General features: G+C 46.3%; 3 protein-coding genes across 21 annotated transcripts in view; 1 reads left to right on the forward strand and 2 right to left on the reverse strand.

The window, feature by feature from the left end:
- Window positions 1-1,137, reverse strand: part of HPS4 (HPS4 biogenesis of lysosomal organelles complex 3 subunit 2) — a 32,399-nt gene extending 31,262 nt beyond the window's left edge. For 4 of the 14 annotated variants that reach the window (XR_008622529.2, XR_008622526.2, XM_034948634.3 and 1 more), the window contains exon 1: window positions 1-1,077. The gene's annotated coding sequence lies outside the window, so the exon portion shown is untranslated. The other 10 variants (XR_008622527.2, XM_024927070.4, XM_014343271.4 and 7 more) reach the window with 5 other exon arrangements.
- SRRD (SRR1 domain containing) lies at window positions 1,113-16,014 on the forward strand. 2 transcript variants are annotated; one of them, XM_034948637.3, is made up of 7 exons: window positions 1,113-1,312; window positions 3,227-3,267; window positions 5,223-5,482; window positions 5,584-5,682; window positions 7,245-7,399; window positions 8,217-8,262; window positions 8,651-11,818. In XM_034948637.3, exons 1-7 carry the CDS (start codon window positions 1,146-1,148, stop codon window positions 8,858-8,860), a joined length of 978 nt encoding a protein of 325 aa, XP_034804528.3. In that variant the 5' UTR covers window positions 1,113-1,145; the 3' UTR covers window positions 8,861-11,818. The 2 variants fall into 2 exon arrangements, with proteins under 2 accessions (XP_034804528.3, XP_034804529.2); XM_034948638.3 differs by lacking the exon at window positions 8,651-11,818 and adding an exon at window positions 14,558-16,014 and having other exon boundaries at window positions 1,115-1,312.
- The window catches only part of TFIP11 (tuftelin interacting protein 11), a 20,547-nt gene continuing 11,770 nt past the window's right edge, over window positions 9,115-17,891 (reverse strand). For all 5 annotated transcript variants that reach the window (XM_055105610.2, XM_055105612.2, XM_014343276.5 and 2 more), the window contains 7 exons: window positions 16,269-16,796; window positions 16,034-16,140; window positions 13,903-14,071; window positions 13,255-13,498; window positions 11,991-12,133; window positions 11,333-11,498; window positions 9,115-9,556 (listed from right to left, as the gene is read on the reverse strand). In XM_055105610.2, the coding sequence (XP_054961585.2) occupies window positions 9,201-9,556; window positions 11,333-11,498; window positions 11,991-12,133; window positions 13,255-13,498; window positions 13,903-14,071; window positions 16,034-16,140; window positions 16,269-16,796 (1,713 nt within the window). In that variant the 3' untranslated portion in view covers window positions 9,115-9,200. The remainder of the gene's footprint in view (window positions 9,557-11,332; window positions 11,499-11,990; window positions 12,134-13,254; window positions 13,499-13,902; window positions 14,072-16,033; window positions 16,141-16,268; window positions 16,797-17,891) is intronic.

Consider the following 17,891-nt stretch of genomic DNA (forward strand, 5'->3'; position numbering starts at 1 on the left):
CTTGGCTGTCTCTGCTTTACACCCTCCAGAGATACGTGGTTCACTAGGTTACATTTCTCCTTCCAACAAACTAAAATCTGCGTTCCAGATTTTACATCTGCCTCCCACTCGCTAGTCTGGATAACGCTCTGCAGGAAAACACAAAACAAGGTCTAATTCTTCCATGTGACAACCTCTTGGTCACTTCAAAACTATTGTCTAATTCTTACTGTCACTTTCTCCAAGCTTAATGCTTTAGCAACATGGTCTCAAATGCTTGCTCACCATTCTGCAATCTGTGGGTACACAATACAGTTTGTTAAAAGTCTCTAGAGACGACCCCCATTGAATATTTGACGGCCTGTAAAATCTCTATCTCTTCTCAGCTCTAGATATTTTGGATTGGGCCTCCACAGGACCACACTCATTGTATTCTATGGAGCATATTTGGGTGCCTGTGGAGGGGGTATCTCTGTTACTGGAACCAAGGACAGCAGCCTAAAACTCCCCATCCCTTGTTCCCAGAGGACTGGGCCCTACACTACCGAGGTCCTCTCTTATCTCTGAAAGGTCCAGAAGAGACCAATAATGGCCCTGGCTTAGGGACAGACGTCGGAACGTGAGCAGAAAAGGATCTGGTAGCCTGGGAAGTAATAGTAACAACCCGGGGCAGGGGCTGGTGATAGTGCTGTGGGAAGGGGCCTCAGTGGGGCAGCAGGGCTGGAAAACGGACGCTAATGGCTGGAAAAGGGCCAGGAAGCTGCTGGGCACAGCCCCCGGGGCGCAGGCAGCGACTGATAACAGCACTAGGGCTGTGCGGTGTCTGGCCCCAGCTCTAGGGGACTGGGAAATGGTGGGCGAAGGCCTAAGGATCAGGCGGGATCGGGTCACGCTCTAAGCTGGAGGCCCGCCCCTCGGTATCCCCGCGCTCCGAGCGCCGCCCACCCACCGGAGTAGCCAGGCATCCCAGTGCTCGGGGTTCGGGACTCTGGACCAAAAAGGTGGGCAGCAGCTGGGTACCTGCGACTTCGGCCCCGTACCTGCGCGCGCGGCAGAGAGGCCTTAGGTCACGCGCCGCCCCGCCTACCTCCCGCTCCAGCTCCTGGCAAGCCGGCGCGCGGCGATGACGTGCCGAGTGCGCCGCACGCCGCTGACGTCAGAGACCAATGGCTGCGGCCGCAGCTGCGGCGCTGGAATCCTGGCAGGCGGCCGCTCCGCGGAAGAGGCGCTCCGCGGCTCGACGGCCGCGGCGGAGGGAGGCGGCGCCCCGGGGCCCCGAGGCGGAGTTCGAGTCTGACAGCGGAGTCGTGCTTCGTCGCATCTGGGAGGCTGAGTGAGTGCAGGGTCGGCCCTGATGGAATCTTTGCGCCCATGGGCAATTCTGAGCCACAGTCTCCCCATCTGTAGAGTGGCGATATAATTAATGCACACCCTTTATTGTGAAGATTTAACGTAGGTAACGAGCTCATTAAAGATGTGGATTATAGTAAGCGCTCAGTTAAAGGTTGTCTTTCCTTTTATTACGGTTACAGCTCCGTGACCTTGGACAATTTATAATCTCTGTGCCTCAGTTTTCTCATCTGTGAGATTGGGATGAAAATAGTATACGTAGGTTTGTTTTGAGGATTCAATGAATTAGTAAACGGAAACCATTTTCTGGCACGTGGTAAGCACTGTGCCAATGTTTGCTATTAATATTATGCTGATGTTGATATTATTGGTGGTGGTGACACGAGGGAAGCAACATGAACACGTGACTGCTATCATCAGGCAGCTGCTATGTGCCTGACATTAGCTTAATCATTCTACACACTTTATGTTAAATATTGCAGGCATACTAGGACCCTGGTAGCTCACTGATTCTCAAAGAGACAAAGAAAATGTGTGGAACCAGATTTCAAACCCAGGTCTTTGTGACAAAAACCAGTGCTTCCAGCTTTCCATTATGCTTGTTGCTTATCCCAGCCCAGATTCTCACATACCTTGCTCCGTACCTTAGAAAGTACATAGAGAGTACCTAATACAGAGGAAACACTCAATAAATGTTACTTATTGTTATTTAGTATTATTATCTTTATTCGCAGTTTTGTTTAGGCTCAATAAATAACAGCTTTAGTTAGCACTTAAGATCAGCATCCGAAGGGCCGTCACAAGGGGAGAAATTAGCTTAATTTTGTGTGCTCCTCTCCCCTAGAATTAGGGTCAAGAGGCAGTAATGTCCCAGAGTTTACCTCTGAAGAGAAAGTTGCTGACCATTTGGCTCAGCCTGCATAAAAAGCACCTGCGATTATTTTTAAGCTCTCAGAGGATGCCAGTGAGAGTGAATGTGCCTGGGGGTTTGGAAAACTCAAGGCATTTTTCATATCCCTTGACACTGTCACGATCTCCTCAACTGCTTCAGTATTCCCCAGGAGCTCCTTGCTTCTCCCAACACCCAAGTGTGGTGCAATCACCATCGCTCTGAGTAGAGATTGAGCCAACATTTTACATGCATATCTGTGTACACATTTACCAGTTCATAAAGCATTCCTGTGTACATCAGAACCCTCTACCCTCTGTCAGAAACGTGCAGCAGCCTCTGGGCCGACTTTCAATTCTCTGTACTGCTTTCTGAACCCCATAATCACTATCTCTGGCTGTGGCTTGTCAGTTTAAGTCCAGTTCATTTTAATTCACTGTTGACTTTGTTTTGCTCTGGGTCTGTAAAACCAGTTGACTTGAATAAAGAAAGCCCAGACACTTGGTTTTGTCTCTTTACTTTCCCCTTAAAACTATTTATAATAACAAATACCATTTGTTGAGTACCTGCTATGTGCCAGACACTGTGCTAAGAATGTTAACCCATTTTATGCCTCTAAACTCCTCCGTGTTGGGAATGATTTTTATCCCCATTTTAGAGATGAGGAAACTAAAGCTCAGAAAGGCTAATTCTGAGCACTTAACAACCATTTATTGAGCTGCAATTCTATGCTAGGCTCTGTTGTAGACTGAGAATAGACCCAGATCTCTCTCTGGGAATCAAGGACCTCCTCCAGCATACTCTCTCCTGCAGTCTCTGAGCCCCAGCAGTATGTGCTCTGGCTCTGGACATATTCAACATATATCCCCCTCCTATCACTTGGTAAGGGTGGGCCCTGCATTGCAGGGCACCTCATTCTGTAAGCATTCAGGTCATGATCAGGAAAGTTACTGTTGGGGCAGCCCTGAGATGGGTGGGACATGACTGTGCCATTTTTTTTCTCAACAGGAAGGACCTGTTTATCTCTGATTTCTGGAGTTCAGCACTAGGTGGGTACCACTTGGCCAATGGTAGGGATTGTGGGGCAGAAAAGAGAATCAGTCCTCATTTGAGGACATTTTGCTTCACAGAGGGATAACTTGCTGGGTTCTAACGCCGCCCGCCCCTTACAGCTGTGTGTCTTTTGGCACTTAATTCTGATCCTCAGTTTCTTTATCTGTGAAATGGAGATAATGTGTATATCCTATAGTTTTGAGAATTGAAGCTGTTTAGTTAAATGCTTGCCTGCTGTATACAAGGCAATAAATGTTGTCATTATTATTGCTGAAATTTATATTTATCCTGTTCCTTTTCCATGATATTATAATGTAGCCTTTTCCTCATGCAGTGATAATCTCTTCCTAAACATAGTGTGTGGGTGGCGACATAATATTTATGCATGGAGTGGACATACCACAGGTATCATTTTTATTGTGGGACATTTAGTTTTCTTCTGTTGTTTTTCAGTTATTATTTTAGGACAGTGTCTTACTCTTCACCTAGGCTGGAGTACAATGATGCAATCATAGTTCACTGCAACCTGTACCTCCTGAGCTCAAGTGATCCTCCCACCTACAGCTTCCCAAAGCGCTGGGATTATAGGCATGAGCCACCACAACCAGCCTTTTTAAGTTATTATACATAATTTTGCAATGAGTAACTTTATGCATAAAGCTTTTACCAAACTTAGGATGATCTTCTTAGGATATATTCCCAGAAGTAGAATTAAATGAAAGGCGGTGACCAACTTGATATCTATTGTCAAGTTATCCAGAAAATTTTCACCAATTCTTTTATCAAAATTGACCTGAAGAGCCAGTTTTTCCTGGCCTGGGGTCTTGTTTAAAGATGTCTTTGCTGCTTTTTTTTTTTTTTTTTCTTTTGAGACGGAGTCTCACTGTGTCACCCAGGCTGGAGTGTAGGGGTGTGATCTCTGCTCACTGCAATTTCCACCTCCTGGGTTCAAACAATCCTCCTGCCTCAGTCTCCTGAGTAGCTGGGACTACAGGTGTGTGCCACTACCCCTGGCTAATTTTTGTATTTTTGTAGAGATGGGGTTTCACCATGTTGGCCAGACTGGTCTCGAACTCCTGACCTCAAGTGATCTGCCCGCCTCGGTCTCCCAAGGTACTGGGATTACAGGTGTGAGCCACCAAGCCTGGCCCTTTGCTGGTATCTTAAGTGAAAAATTGATATCTTATTGGAATGCACGGCTTTTTTTGTTTTGCTAAATTCAGTACCAGTACAATAAAAGGAGAGACAAGAGAACCTACCTCTACATGAGAAGACTTAAACAGAGTATAACTTTATTTTTTTGAGATGGAGTCTTGCTCTGTTGCCCAGGCTGGAATGCAGCGGTGTGATCTCGGCTAACTGCAACCTCCACCTCCCTGGTTCAAGTGATTCTTCTGCTTCAGCCTCCCAAGTAGCTGGGACTACAGCTGTGCGCCAGTACGCCCGACTAATTTTTTGTATTTTTAGTAGAGACGGGGTTTTGCCATGTTGGCCAGGCTGGTCTTGAATTCCTGACCTCAGGCGATCCACCCACCTAGGCCTCCCAAAGTGCTAGGATTACAGGCGTGAGCACCTGGTTTGTTACAACTTTAAAAGTACGCATTTCAGAGCATAGTCTACATTTACTAGGAGGGTCTTGTTAAATTAGAATGAGTTCACATTAGAGTTTTAGATGGAAACTGCCCTTGAGTGAAACCCAATTTCTGCTTGCAACATGCTCTTGGGTTTTGGGAGTCCAGGGGCCGGGACAGTTTGTCAATTGGTGGTGAATGTGACTGTATGTCCAGGCATGTTTGGGAATGAGGCTGGCAGCTTCTCTCTCTCTGAAGAATTGAAACCTTTTACTGCCCTGATCTCTTTCTCCCCAAATATGTGAACTTCTTTTGTGGATGATTTGGTTCACAGGGTCAGAACATGCCCTCTAACTGCATTTGGGGGCCTGCTCTTTCAGAAACCATCAATAGATGTCTCACAAAACATCTGGAACAACTGAAGGCCCCTGTGGGGTCTCTTTCGGAAATCTTTGGAAAACTGCATCTTGACTCATTGCCAGAGGAGTCAGATGTGGCCACTGATTCTATCCCAAGAGAGACCGTGGTCACAGGAACCTGCCATTTGAAGTGTGTGTGTTACGGCATTGGGAACTTTGCCACCTGTATCATAGCTAGAAACCAGCTAACGTTTTTGCTGCTTTTGTTGGAAAAGTGCCAGGTACATTTTTGGATTCATTTTCATCTCCTCCTCCTCTGGTCCTATATATGGGTGCACACAGATGTTTGGGTTGAAGTAAACAACTCATTCTTCCCTTCTAGATTCCCAGAAGTCACTGTTGGGTATATGACCCTCTGTTTAGCCAACTTGAAATTGAAGTCCTTAACACCCTTGGTGTGACTGTTCTCAGTGAGAATGAGGTAAGTGGTTTAAAGGGGAGCAGACAGAACTGTAAAAATCCTGACCAGACTCACCCCAGGCCCTGCCTGTGGACACCAGCATTCTTTGCAGTGGCAGCCATTCCTCTGTTACCGCCTGCTCACTTTTGTAGTGCCTGAACGATGTAACCAGCCAATCAGTTACCTACATTTTGGCTTGTGTTGTGCCCATCAGAAAAAAATTACACAGATAGCATGAACCAGAACATGTTAGGTCTGCACCACTTTTTTGAGAATTATTTGTCTGGAAATTATGCTAACTTGGTATTTGCTGTTGCTACTGAAATATAAAAGTCTAGGTGCCTCAAGTGAGGTCTTTGTGGTTGGATTTTACCCTGTCCCAGGGAGGTAATAAAAGGGGATGCAGCATTCCTCTTTGATGCTATAACCCAGTCAAACCAATAGCACCTGGCTGTGAGTTGTGGATTAATTCTCTGCCCACCAAAATAGTTTGCACCCCCCAAAATAGCTGGGATTTGACATTTCTGAGACCTGTGGAATAAAGAAATGCATCCCTCAAGCACAGGGCCAAAGCCAGTATGAGCAAATCCCTCCGATTTTGGTTTTGTATTGTCTTGGGGATTAGAATCATTTGACTCCTGTGTGTGTGCTGAAACTGCCATCTTATTGCTTATTATGTATGAAAATTTGGCTCAGTTGAGAGAAGAGTCATTCCCTGATATTGGCAAGGTCCTAAAACACTGTCACTCAGTTCAGATCATCTTTCTGGGTGCCTGCTCTGTGCTAGGCAGGGAGCTTTGGGGAGACCAAGAAAAATGGGAGCCAGTCCCTGTGTTCAGGGAGCCCATGGTCAACAAGTGAATGAGGAATGAAATAGTGAGGCAGAACCTTGTACTACGAGAGGTGTTTGGAGGGATGGAGGAAGGATTCCTGGGTCTGAGCTGGGCTTTGAAGGTCTACCAGGAGTTTGCTAGTGGGACAGAACCAGGATTGCAGGTAGCTGTGCAGTGCTGGCTGTTCAGGAAACCACTGCCAGTTTGTTATTAACACAAGGGAAGCTGCGAGAACAGGAGAGGCAGGCCAGAGGTGGGCAAGGGTCAGACAAAGGGCCTTATGTTCCCTGCTGGAGTTTGGCCGGAGAGCAGTGGTTCTCAGGAGGGGTGATTGTGCCTCAGGGACATTGGAAGAGGACTTAGTTATGCAGATCTGCAGGAAGTGACACAGGAAGTGTGGATTACTGAACATAGGGGAAATACATGCGGTAAGTAACGTCACTATCCCTCCTGTTCTTGCCGTCATAGACCCAGGAAGCCCCTCCGTCAGTGCAGGGCTTTGTGTTCATGAGAACACAATGTGTACATTTGTTAAGTAAATATGAGTTCTTTCGGGACATCATGATTTCCTGACTCTTTAGTCCTGTAACTATAGATTTCATATACGAGTGTAACTGTTCCACAAAATGAGCTTTTTTCCTTTTGATCCTTTAGTTTGTCTCATGATTATCCCCATCCTTACCTCTCCCTCACCTTGCTGTAAAGAATAGGTTGTGGGCATGTTTACACCTGTGAATATCGTATCCCCAGGAAGGGAAACGGAGTATTCGCGGGGAGCCTACCATCTTTTACATGCTCCATTGTGGGACGGCCTTGTACAACAATCTTTTATGGAGTAACTGGTCAGTAGATGCCCTTTCTAAGATGGTCATCATTGGGAACAGTTTCAAAGGACTTGAGGAGAGGTAAGTCTGAGAATGCTGAGATTCCGTCAGGCCCTGAGGTGAAGCCCATACCTCAGATTGACCCACATGCAGAAAACGTTTCCTTGACGATTCCATATTGGGGAAATGCTTTTCCATAGGGAACTGGATGAAGGCTTAAAGACAGGAGATGTCAAACCCTGATTCGAACTATGAAGCAAGTTAAGGAGTCTTTTTGCCACGAATTCCTCCCTTCCATTATGATACACAGAAATGGTTTTGAAAACAGGGAAAAGCTATTTGATTCCTCTGCCTACAGCTCCACGTCCTCATTCTGTTTCATGTGCTTAGGAGTCTGCTCAGTCATTTCTCTTGATGAAATGGGCACAATTACTGGAAAATTTGCTTTTTTTTTTTTTTTTTTTTTGAGATGGAGTCTCACTCTGTCCCCCCAGCTGGAGTGCAGTGGTATGATCTCAGCTCACTGCAACCTCTGTCTCCCGGGTTCAAGCGATACTCCTACCTCAGCCTAATGAGTAGCTGGGATTACAGATGCACACCAGGACGCCTAGCTGATTTTTGTATTTTTAGTAGTGATGGGGTTTTACCATGTTGGCCAGGCTGGTCTTGAACTCCTGACCTCAAATGATCCGCCCGCCTCAGTCTCCCGACGTGCTGGGATTACCCGCGCCTGGCCCACATTTTCAACTATTTAACTGGTTTGCTCCACAACTTGAGTTTTTTCCTGAATTCTTACTATGCTTCAATCATCTTGCCCTTCTATGTGTCTTAAGTTGAATGAAACTATCCTCATACCTCCTAATCATGTTTATTTGTTTTTTTTTTTTTTAATTTCTAGGTTGTTGGCAAGGATTCTGCAGAAAAATTATCCCTACATTGCAAAGGTATCTATCTGAATAAAGGGGCTGGGATGGAAAAGGGTGTGAAACTGTGAAGAATTCTGTCTTTACAGGCGTAGGAGGAAACTCACGGGCTAAGTGGCGCTAGTGTACTGTCAGCTCTCTCCATGGGTCTGTGTTCCAGAAAGCTATGACTCTTTAATGCATCTCTTAGTTTTTTCCTTATTTCCTTTATTCTCAGTATCACAGTCCATGATATCCACTGTCCTTGGGGCGCCCAATTCATTGTGTAAAAGCATTTAAATGAAAATACCCTATTTGTTATTTTTTTAAAAAGGAAAGTGGGGATGACAAGTAAAATGGAAATTTATCCCAGAAGAGTGGGGATTACTGTGACTATCTAAAGTTTTTATACTTGAATTTTTCTGCTCAGATTTTAAAAGGACTGGAGGAGCTTGAGTTTCCCCAGACTTCACAATACATGGACATATTTAATGATACCTCTGTCCACTGGTTCCCTGTGCAAAAGCTAGAACAGCTCTCCATAGATATTTGGGAGTTTCGGGAAGAACCAGATTATCAGGACTGTGAGGACCTTGAAATCATCAGGAACAAGAGAGAAGATCCTTCTGCTACTGACTGAACTCGCTGTGAGGTACTCAGTGTTGGCTGAGGTAGAAGCTGCCACCAGAGACTAAAGGGAAGGCTGCCATGGAGGAACTACAGAGAACTCCTTTGCCAGGAAAGAACATCAACTTGGCTGTCCTGTTTTGAGGACGATACCCCACATGAGGACTTGGTATAAAGATTCCTGCACTACGTGGCATTGTCCCGTTTTACATCCTTCCCTCATGACCTGGCCTGATGTGGAGTAGCTCCTGAGCAAAGAAGTTACCCTTTTGAAGGTGATCTAAAAATACTGTTTATTTACAGTACATCCCTCTCAGGGGCAAGTCTCTGACTGGTTCTGGACCTGCCACAGTTCACTTGGCCATGTCGATCAGGCTCTGCAGTGAGGTGGGCACCCACGTCTTCTCGCCCTGGACAAAGACCACTCCCCGGTCGATGTAGATCACAATGCGGCCAAAGGTGTAGAGCTGCTTCCCTTCGTGTCGCTTCCCAATGACGGGCATGAAGACAATGTTGTGCTCCTCAGCCTTGGTCTCAATGAGGTCCTTAAAGTTCATGGGCACAGAGCTAGCGGCCACGCCAATGCCCCTCTGAGCCATGTTCTCAGCCTCCCGCCTCTCCTGCATGGCTTCGTACTGGAAGTCCTTCCTCCGCTCCGTGTGGGTGAGATAGGCAATGTTCTCCCGTGCTCCTGGCTGCATGTAGGCACCTAAGATACAGGAGGACAGGGCGGTGAGGAGAGGTGTTTCCAGGTGTATGGAAGTTGACACTGTGGCTTGGCCCAGGTCTTGGGTGTGCCAGAGTGCTTGTGACTCACTGAAGGGCAGCTCTGCCTCAAAGATACAACTTTGGAGGAAGTTTAGACAACAGGCCAGTATCACATAAAAACTGTTCAGAAGGTTCCTGGCTAGTATCTAGTAACCAGATTATTAATATTCAACATTTTAAAATGAAGTATCTGCAAGGGATTTCTTCCTTCAGAGCTGGAAACATTAACAGAAAGTCCTCAGCCACTGTTCTATTCCCACCTTGCTCTGTAGAGTTTCCACTTCACACCACCAAAGAGGCAGCTTTTAGTACCTTGAAAACATAGGGCCCACACTGGCTTTATTTTTAACCTACCCACACAGGCCCCCCATCCTGAAAGAAGTTCACATATATTTAGGGAGCTGAAATGAGTGTTTAAAGGATAATACCAAGACCATAAATGCTAAGTGCTAATTGAGGGGTATATTCAGGGAACAGTTTTGGAAACATGAGGCCAAGGGTAGCTAAGGAAGAGTTTTTAGAAAAAACTTGATAATTACAGAAGCAGAGAAGTATATTTGCCTTATTACTTAATCTCTGTTTTCACAGAATAGGCTATTTTTTCTTTTCTTTTTCTTTTTTTGAGACCGCGTCTCGCTCTTGTCACCTAGGCTGGAGTGCAGTGCTTGCAATCTTGGCTCACTACAACCTCTGCCTCCCAGGTTTAAGCGATTCTTCTGCCTCAGCCTCCTAAGTAGCTGGCATTACAGGCATGTGCCACCGCGCCCGGCTAATTTTTGCATTTTTAGTAGAGACGGGGTTTCACCATGTTGGTCAGGCTGGTCTCGAACTCCTGACCTCGTGATCTACCCGCCTCAGCCTCCCAAAGTGCTAGGATTACAGGCGTGAGCCACCGCGCCTGGCCTAGGCTATTAAATAACAAGAATTAAAGACTCAGGAAATAGAAATTCCAGTTCTAACTGCCACCCTTTAACTATGTGACCTTGAACAGGCTCTTAGCCTCGCTGGGCTTATCTGTAAAACACGGACTAGATGATCCCATTTCAATGCTGTGAATCGGCTAATGAGCAACACTGGAGCACAGGACTGGTTGAAATAGGCTCCCAAATGTAGAAACATAAACATACTCTCACTTACTTATGATCTAGGCAGAATGACTCACCTAGAACTTGGGAATAGATATAGTACACGAACAGTGAACTGCCTGTTTTTGACAACACAGACACCACCTATTGAAGGCTATACACAAGCATGAACTCACTCTCCCTTTTAGCCTATGAAGTAGATCTTACTGTTTAACAGGTAAAATGGGGCTGATTAAGGCTGAGCAATCACCAAGTGTCAGACCGTGTGCCGAACTCCACACTGTAAGATGCGTCACCTAAGCAGCATGCTCAGGCCTGAATGAGCCTTAAAAGGCCACACAGCACAGTGGTTAAGAGGGCGGGGCCTGGGGTTAGACTGACATCATCTGAATCCAGCTTAAGCCAGTCTCCACTCAGGCAAGATGCCCCTCTCAGTCATGGTAGACTTGGGCAGTGGGTGCCAGCTGACCATGTACCCCAATCAGCAGGGTGAGAGTCTGTTGCTATGTGCAAAAGTGTGACCTAAGGTTTAGGCTGCCTACAGGAACCAGAAAACTCTGATTCTGTGTCATTTACATGTGTAAAATCTGAAACTCGGGGCCAGGACATCCAAAATGGGAATCCTCACTTACCAACGTTGGAGGACACCGCCCGGTTCATGATATCAAGTGCCTCATTAAATTTGTCCTTGACAGATGGATGTGCCAGCACTTGGTCTGAGAACATCGACTTCCAACCCAGGTACCACTTGGTGATCTCCTCATAATTTGGGCTGTTACTGAGCCAAGAGCACAGCACCTGCCAAAAAGAAAAATTACTTGCATCCATCGTGGCAACAAATGAAGGGAAGATTTCTGAAGGGGCCATTTGTTTTGTTTTGATCCTGGTCCTGCAGGCTAGTGACACTACTTTACAGGGATTTATAGTAGCTAAACAGTCTAGCACTTATGAATATGGATTTTGGAGTCAGCCTGGTAGCTAAAGTGCCCTTGGATGTAAACTCTCTGAGCCTCAGCTTCCATGTCTACACAACAGGGATACCATATCCCCTACCCCATAGGGTTGCTGAGAGGAGCTGAGATAAAGCAAATAAAGTGCTTGGAACAGCTTCTGATACATGGCAAATGTCCAATAAATGGTGCCCACTATGAAGATGACCTAACTCATTCCTACCCTACCATGTAATTTATTTTCATTATGGAATTTTACCTACAGTCAGGCCTTGGCAGAAAATTAACTTAATCCCCACCCAGTTCCCTCCCCCAGAAATCCAAGCAAAACAAAGTGTACCTGAAGCCACTTGGGGAAGAAGTGCTTTTCAAGAAGTCCCACCAGGCTAGAGACAGAGATCATCCCTTCCCAGTCAATCACCCAATAGAATGCATCCATGTGCTGCTGGTGGGGGTTAATGACTAGCTCACCAAGACACATCCCTGGAAGAGAAACCCGGTCTGTAAGGCACAGCTTTAGTACTGGCAAAGCCAAAGAAGCACAAAGAGCAAAGACAATGTCCGTTTTCATCTCAGCTCACAGCAACCTCTGCCTCCCGGGTTCAAGTGACTCTTGTGCCTCAGCCTCCCGAGTAGCTGGGATTACAGGTGTGCACCACCGTGGCCAACTAATTTTTGTTTTTTTATTAGAGATGGGGTTTTGGCATGTTGCCCAGGCTGGTCTCAAACTCCTGGTCTCAGGTGATCTGCCCACCTCAGCCTCCCAAAGTGCTGGGATTACAGGCGTAAGTCACAACTCCTGGCTTTTTTTTTTTTTTTTTTTTTGAGACAGGGTCTCACTGTTGCCCAGGCTGGAGTGCAATGGCAGATCTTGGCTCACTGCAACCTCTGCCTCCGAGGTTCAAGCCATCCTTCCGCCTCAGCCTCCCTAGTAGCTGGGACCACAGGCGCCCACCACCACACCTGGCTGGTTTGTATTTTTGGTAGAGATGGGGTTTCACCATGTTGCTCAGGCTGTAATCTGCTTTTAAAGGTCAAATTTAAGCTCCCGACATAGCGATTCTTAAAATATATATGTGTATATATATACATATATATGTGTGTGTATATATATATACACATATATGTGTGTGTGTATATATACACATATATGTGTGTGTATATATAAATGTGTGTATATATATACACATATGTGTGTGTGTGTGTGTATATATATATATATATATATATATTTTTTTTTTTTTTTTTTTTTGCTAACCTGGAAATAACTCCCTAATAATTTAGAGTAAAATACCACAAAAATTTCAGAACTCCAACGGCTGTCCTATTACCAGAAGCCAAAACCAATCGGGAAAACCACAAGGCACAGAGTCCGATATTGTCACTGTCGACTATTAGTGACTGTTGTAAATAAACAGCGGAAAGGACCCAAGTTACATTTATGTTCAGCCTCTGAACAAAATAGTACCTTTTTCACAGCAAGGAATATTGTGTACTAAGCACTTTCATGAACATAAAGGCGATGCTTTAAATCATCACTGCTAACCACAGAAACCAGGGCACCAAAGCTGCTGGGCTTGGAATGCATTTCCCCTTATCCTTACCCAGCTTGGGCACTATGTTTTTGACCATGAATGCTTCCCAGGAGCCAGGAGTGAAGACATCCTTCCAGGGCTGGAGGATGAGCTTGGCAGAGGAGTCGCTGGGGTGCCACTTCTGCAGGGCGCTGGACAGCTTACTACGGATGGGGGAATACAGTGGCTCCAGCCGTGCCTGCATAAGGGGCAGCCATGGGTGGATCCAAGAGTGGATGGGAACAGTGTCTGTGAGCGGGTTCCAGTTTTCCACCTGCGAAGTGGGGAGGAGAAACAGTTCATGTCGCCTGTGGGGCAGTCACATAACACCCCTGTGTGGCTAAAGGCAAGAGCTGCCCCTGGAGGAGGCCCTGTGCTCTCTGAGGCCCACAGTCCTTTGTACATTGCCAAACAAATATGCCCATTCATTTAATTACATCTCAGAAACAGCACAATTCTAATTTTAGTGACGAAATCAAGAAAATGAATTCCCTCCTGAGGGTGGCTTGGGGGAAAAAGTGCTGAGAAAAAGGCTGGAATTAACACTATAGGTCAATAGTTGTGTTGACAAATTCTGTTAATTCCAGGCGTTTTAACAGCACTGAGATAATGAAGACACGGACTGAACAAGTCCCTGTGATTAGTGATGACGATTGTTTCCCATGACTCTCATCCCACCTCCTTTTGCAGCTTGGGGAAGATGAGTTGGTCCAGTATGTTATCTAAGATCCACACAGGAATAATGTGCACCCAACTATCCAAAAAGTCCACCATCGGGTCACAGTTCCTTGGCTGCCACTGGGTGACAATATTTCGAACAAAAGGCATCCAGACTTCCCATATCAACCTATGGGAGAAAGGCAGAGGACAGGCTGGTTAATTACACTGATTGGTTTCAAAGTACACCACCACCACCCGCCTCTCTAGAATCAGGAATAAAAATGCAACAGCATGGAAATCCAATCAGAGGAAACCATCAGGCCAGTCACCATACTGGCCAGAGTGAGCCTGCCTCTTCCTTGTTCTCTTGACTCTCCTCTCAATCTGAGGCCTCGGTCTCCTAGGTAGTGCCCATCCACCTGCAGAGCTGCTTTAGGGTCACAAGGGCCTCTTCCCAGGTATCAAGTGCTTTCCCACCTATAGGCTTCTATTCATGAGCTGATGCCTCTCACCCTCTTATCACAATTTCAACGTCACCTCCCCTAAGACCTCTGTGCCGACCCCCATTCCAAGTAGGTCGCTCCTGCAGTTCTCTATCGCTGTACCTGGTGTGCATCCTGCCTTTATTTGTTCACTACCTTATTTCCCATCTGCTTTTTTTGCTGTATTGTAGACAGAGGCTGTCTGCTGTACGCCTACGGTAAGCCCAGCACCTAGTACAAGCATGATATGCAACAGACATTTGACAAGTGTCAGCTGAATTCATGGCCAAATGTAATTGTACAACCACTATGGAAAACAGTGTGGAGATTCCTTAGAGAACTAAAAGTACAACTACCATTTGATCCAGCAATCCCACTACTGGGTATCTACCCAGAGGAAAAGAAGTCATGGCTGGGCACGGAGGCTCACGCCTGTAATTCCAGCACTTTGGGAGGCCAAGGCAGGCGGATCACGAGGTCAAGAGATCGAGACCATCCTGGCCAACATGGTGAAACCCTGTCTCTACTAAAAATGCAAAAATTAGCTGGGCATGGTGGCGAGCGCCTGTAGTCCCAGCTACTCGAGAGGCTGAGGCAGGAGAATCGCTTGAACCCGGGAGGCAGAGGTTGCAGTGAGCTGAGATCGTGCCACTGCACTCCAGCCTGGCGACAAAGCAAGACTTCATCTCAAAAAAAAAAAAAAAAGTCATATACGAAAAAGATACTTGCTCACACAAATTTACAGCAGCACGATTCGCAGTTGCAAAAATGTGGAACCAACCCAAATGCCCACCAATCAACGAGTGGATAAAGAAACTGGTATAAATATAATGGAATATGACTCAGCCATAAAAAGGAATGAAATAATGGCATTCGCAGCAAGTTGGTTGGAATTGGAGACTATTATTCTAAGTGAAGTAACTCAAGAATGGAAAACCAAACATCTTATGTTCTCACTTATAAGTGGAAGCTAAGCTATGAGGATGCAAAGGCATAAGAATGACACAATGGACTTTGGGGACTCAGGGAAAGGGGGGGAAGGGGGTGAGGGATAAAAGACTACAAATTGAACCAGGCACGGTGGCTCACGCCTGGAATCCCAGCACTTTTTTGGAGGCCGAGGCGGGTGGATCACGAGGTCAGGAGATCGAGATCATCCTGGCCAATATGGTGAAACCCTGTCTCTACTAAAAATACAAAAATTAGCTGGGCGTGGTGGCGCGTGCCTGTGATCCGAGCTACTTGGGAGGCTGAGGCAGGAGAATCGCTTGAACCAGGCAGTTGGAGGTTGCAGTGAGCTGCGATCACGCCACTGCACTCCAGCCTGGTGACAGAGTGAGACTCCGTCTCAAAAAAAAAAAAAAGGACTACAAATTGGGTTCAATGTATACTTCTCAGGAGATGGGTACACCAAAATCTCACAAATCACCACTAAAGAACTTACTCATGTAACCAAATACTACCTGTTCCCCAAAACCCTATGGAAATAAAACATTTGAAAAAAAAAAAAGAATTCATAGCCAAATGAATTTAAATTCCTAAAGCACTGTCAGCATGAGCAGAGAATTAATCAAGGCCAGCACTGCTGCCTTCCCCCACCTTCAGCAATCCTTCCCAACCCCCCAGGAGAAAGGAGCTGGGGTACAGAGCCCTGCTCTGTGGTGTACCTGTGAAAGGCATCTGCCGAGAGGTCCTGTCCGCCATGGGACAAGAGCTGGTCATTCTCTAGGAGGCTTTTCCACTTGGAGATGATCTCGGTGCCATAAGTGCAGTCCTGAGGAGAAAGGCGAGCAGCTGAGGGGCAGCGGGCTCTCCAGCCCTCCCTGCCCATTGAACCAACTCATCAAGCAAGGGTAAGCCCAACCGAGAGGCAGGGATAGGTTGATTTTCCCAACAACTCACTTTGAGGGGATCCCACTCCTTGAAGTACTCCTTCATGAGTGGATAGACGATGGCCACAGCGAGGTCCACACGGTCGGACATCCTGTACTCCTCATAGTACTTGTCCTGCAGGGTTTCAAAGATGCGGGCACACTCGTCCAGGGTGAGGGGGTTGCTGCAGTCGGGCTGCATCCGCCGCTCGCACTCCTCCACCATCTCCAGGACCTTGCTGAGGTTGGAGATGACCCGCTCCTCGTGGTCCAGGACCTCGGTCATCTTCTCCAGCTCGTGGAAGAGGTTGACCACCATGTCCCGCTCATACTGTAGCTGCCGGTCATTCTGGATGATCTCCTGCTCTGTGAGGTCGATGAGCAGCTGCAGGTTGTGCTCCAGCTCGGGCAGCGCGAAGCCGGGGGCCTTGGCCTCTTTGCCAGACTGTGGCAGCTGTTGGGACTGCAGCGGCAGCCCATCATCGGGAACGTTGTGCTTGTGGCTGATCTGACTGTAGCTGTAGTAGACCTTCTGCTCCCGGCCTGTCATGTCTATGACCTTGGAAAACGTAGAGGGATGAAGGTTAACACCGCTGCAGCCCTGTTAAACACACAGCTAAGCCCAGGGGAAGGCCCCATGACAGGGGAAGTGTGTAGAAACCACATTATTCAACAGAGCTGGAGAAGGGCAGTGTTGTAAAGTGGGAACCATACTGTCCTAGCCTAAAGGAGAGTCCAGGGACAAAATCAGATGCAGCAAGCAGTTCTAGGTTGGATCACTGTGAACAAGCCAGATGGAGAAGACTTTTTAGGGAAACATAAAATTTAAATAGGGACTGAGTATTAGTAGATGTGAAAATTTATTTTAATGGAAAGGTAGAAGCTGTACTGATCAAAGAAGGTAACATACAACCAGAATATCACATTTTGATTTAAAAAATGCACATAAGCATAGAAAAAGATCTAGGATGTATACCAAGATGTTAACATTTGGTAATCCTGGAAGGATGCAAAATATTTTCTACATTTTTGCCTATTTCCTAATTTTCTAAAATGTACTACACACTGCTATTGTAATAACAAAGTTTTTTAAATTTAATTTAATTAATTAATTTATTTTTTTGAGACGGAGTCTCGCTCTGTTGCCCAGGCTGGAATACAGTGGCACAATCTCAGCTCACTGCAAGCTCCGCCTCCTGGGTTTACGCCATTCTCCTGCCTCAGCCTCCTGAGTAGCTGGGACTACAGGCGCCCGTCACTACACCTGGCTAATTTTTTGTATTTTTAGTAGGGATGGGGTTTCACTGTGTTAGCCAGGAAGGTCTCAATCTCCTGACCTTGTGATCCGCCCGCCTCGGCCTCCCAAAATGCTGGGATTAAAGGCGTGAGCCACTGCGCCCGGCCTTTTAATTTTAAAACAAAATAAAATATACAAAAGGCTAACTGAACAAAGGCAACCTAGACAATGAGCTAATTCCAATATTTTAGGAAAACAGGAAATGTGAATATGGACTGCACTTCTGAAACAGAATGATTCATCACCACTTTTTAAGTAAGAGTGTGATCCATGAACCACCAGCTTTAGACTCACTGGAGGAAAAAAAAAAGGAGTCCTGAGGTTCAGTCTAGACTCAATTCCTGGGAGGCACCTAGA

Source organism: Pan paniscus, chromosome 23, assembly GCF_029289425.2.
Source record: "Pan paniscus chromosome 23, NHGRI_mPanPan1-v2.0_pri, whole genome shotgun sequence".
Taxonomy (NCBI): Eukaryota; Metazoa; Chordata; class Mammalia; order Primates; family Hominidae; genus Pan; species Pan paniscus.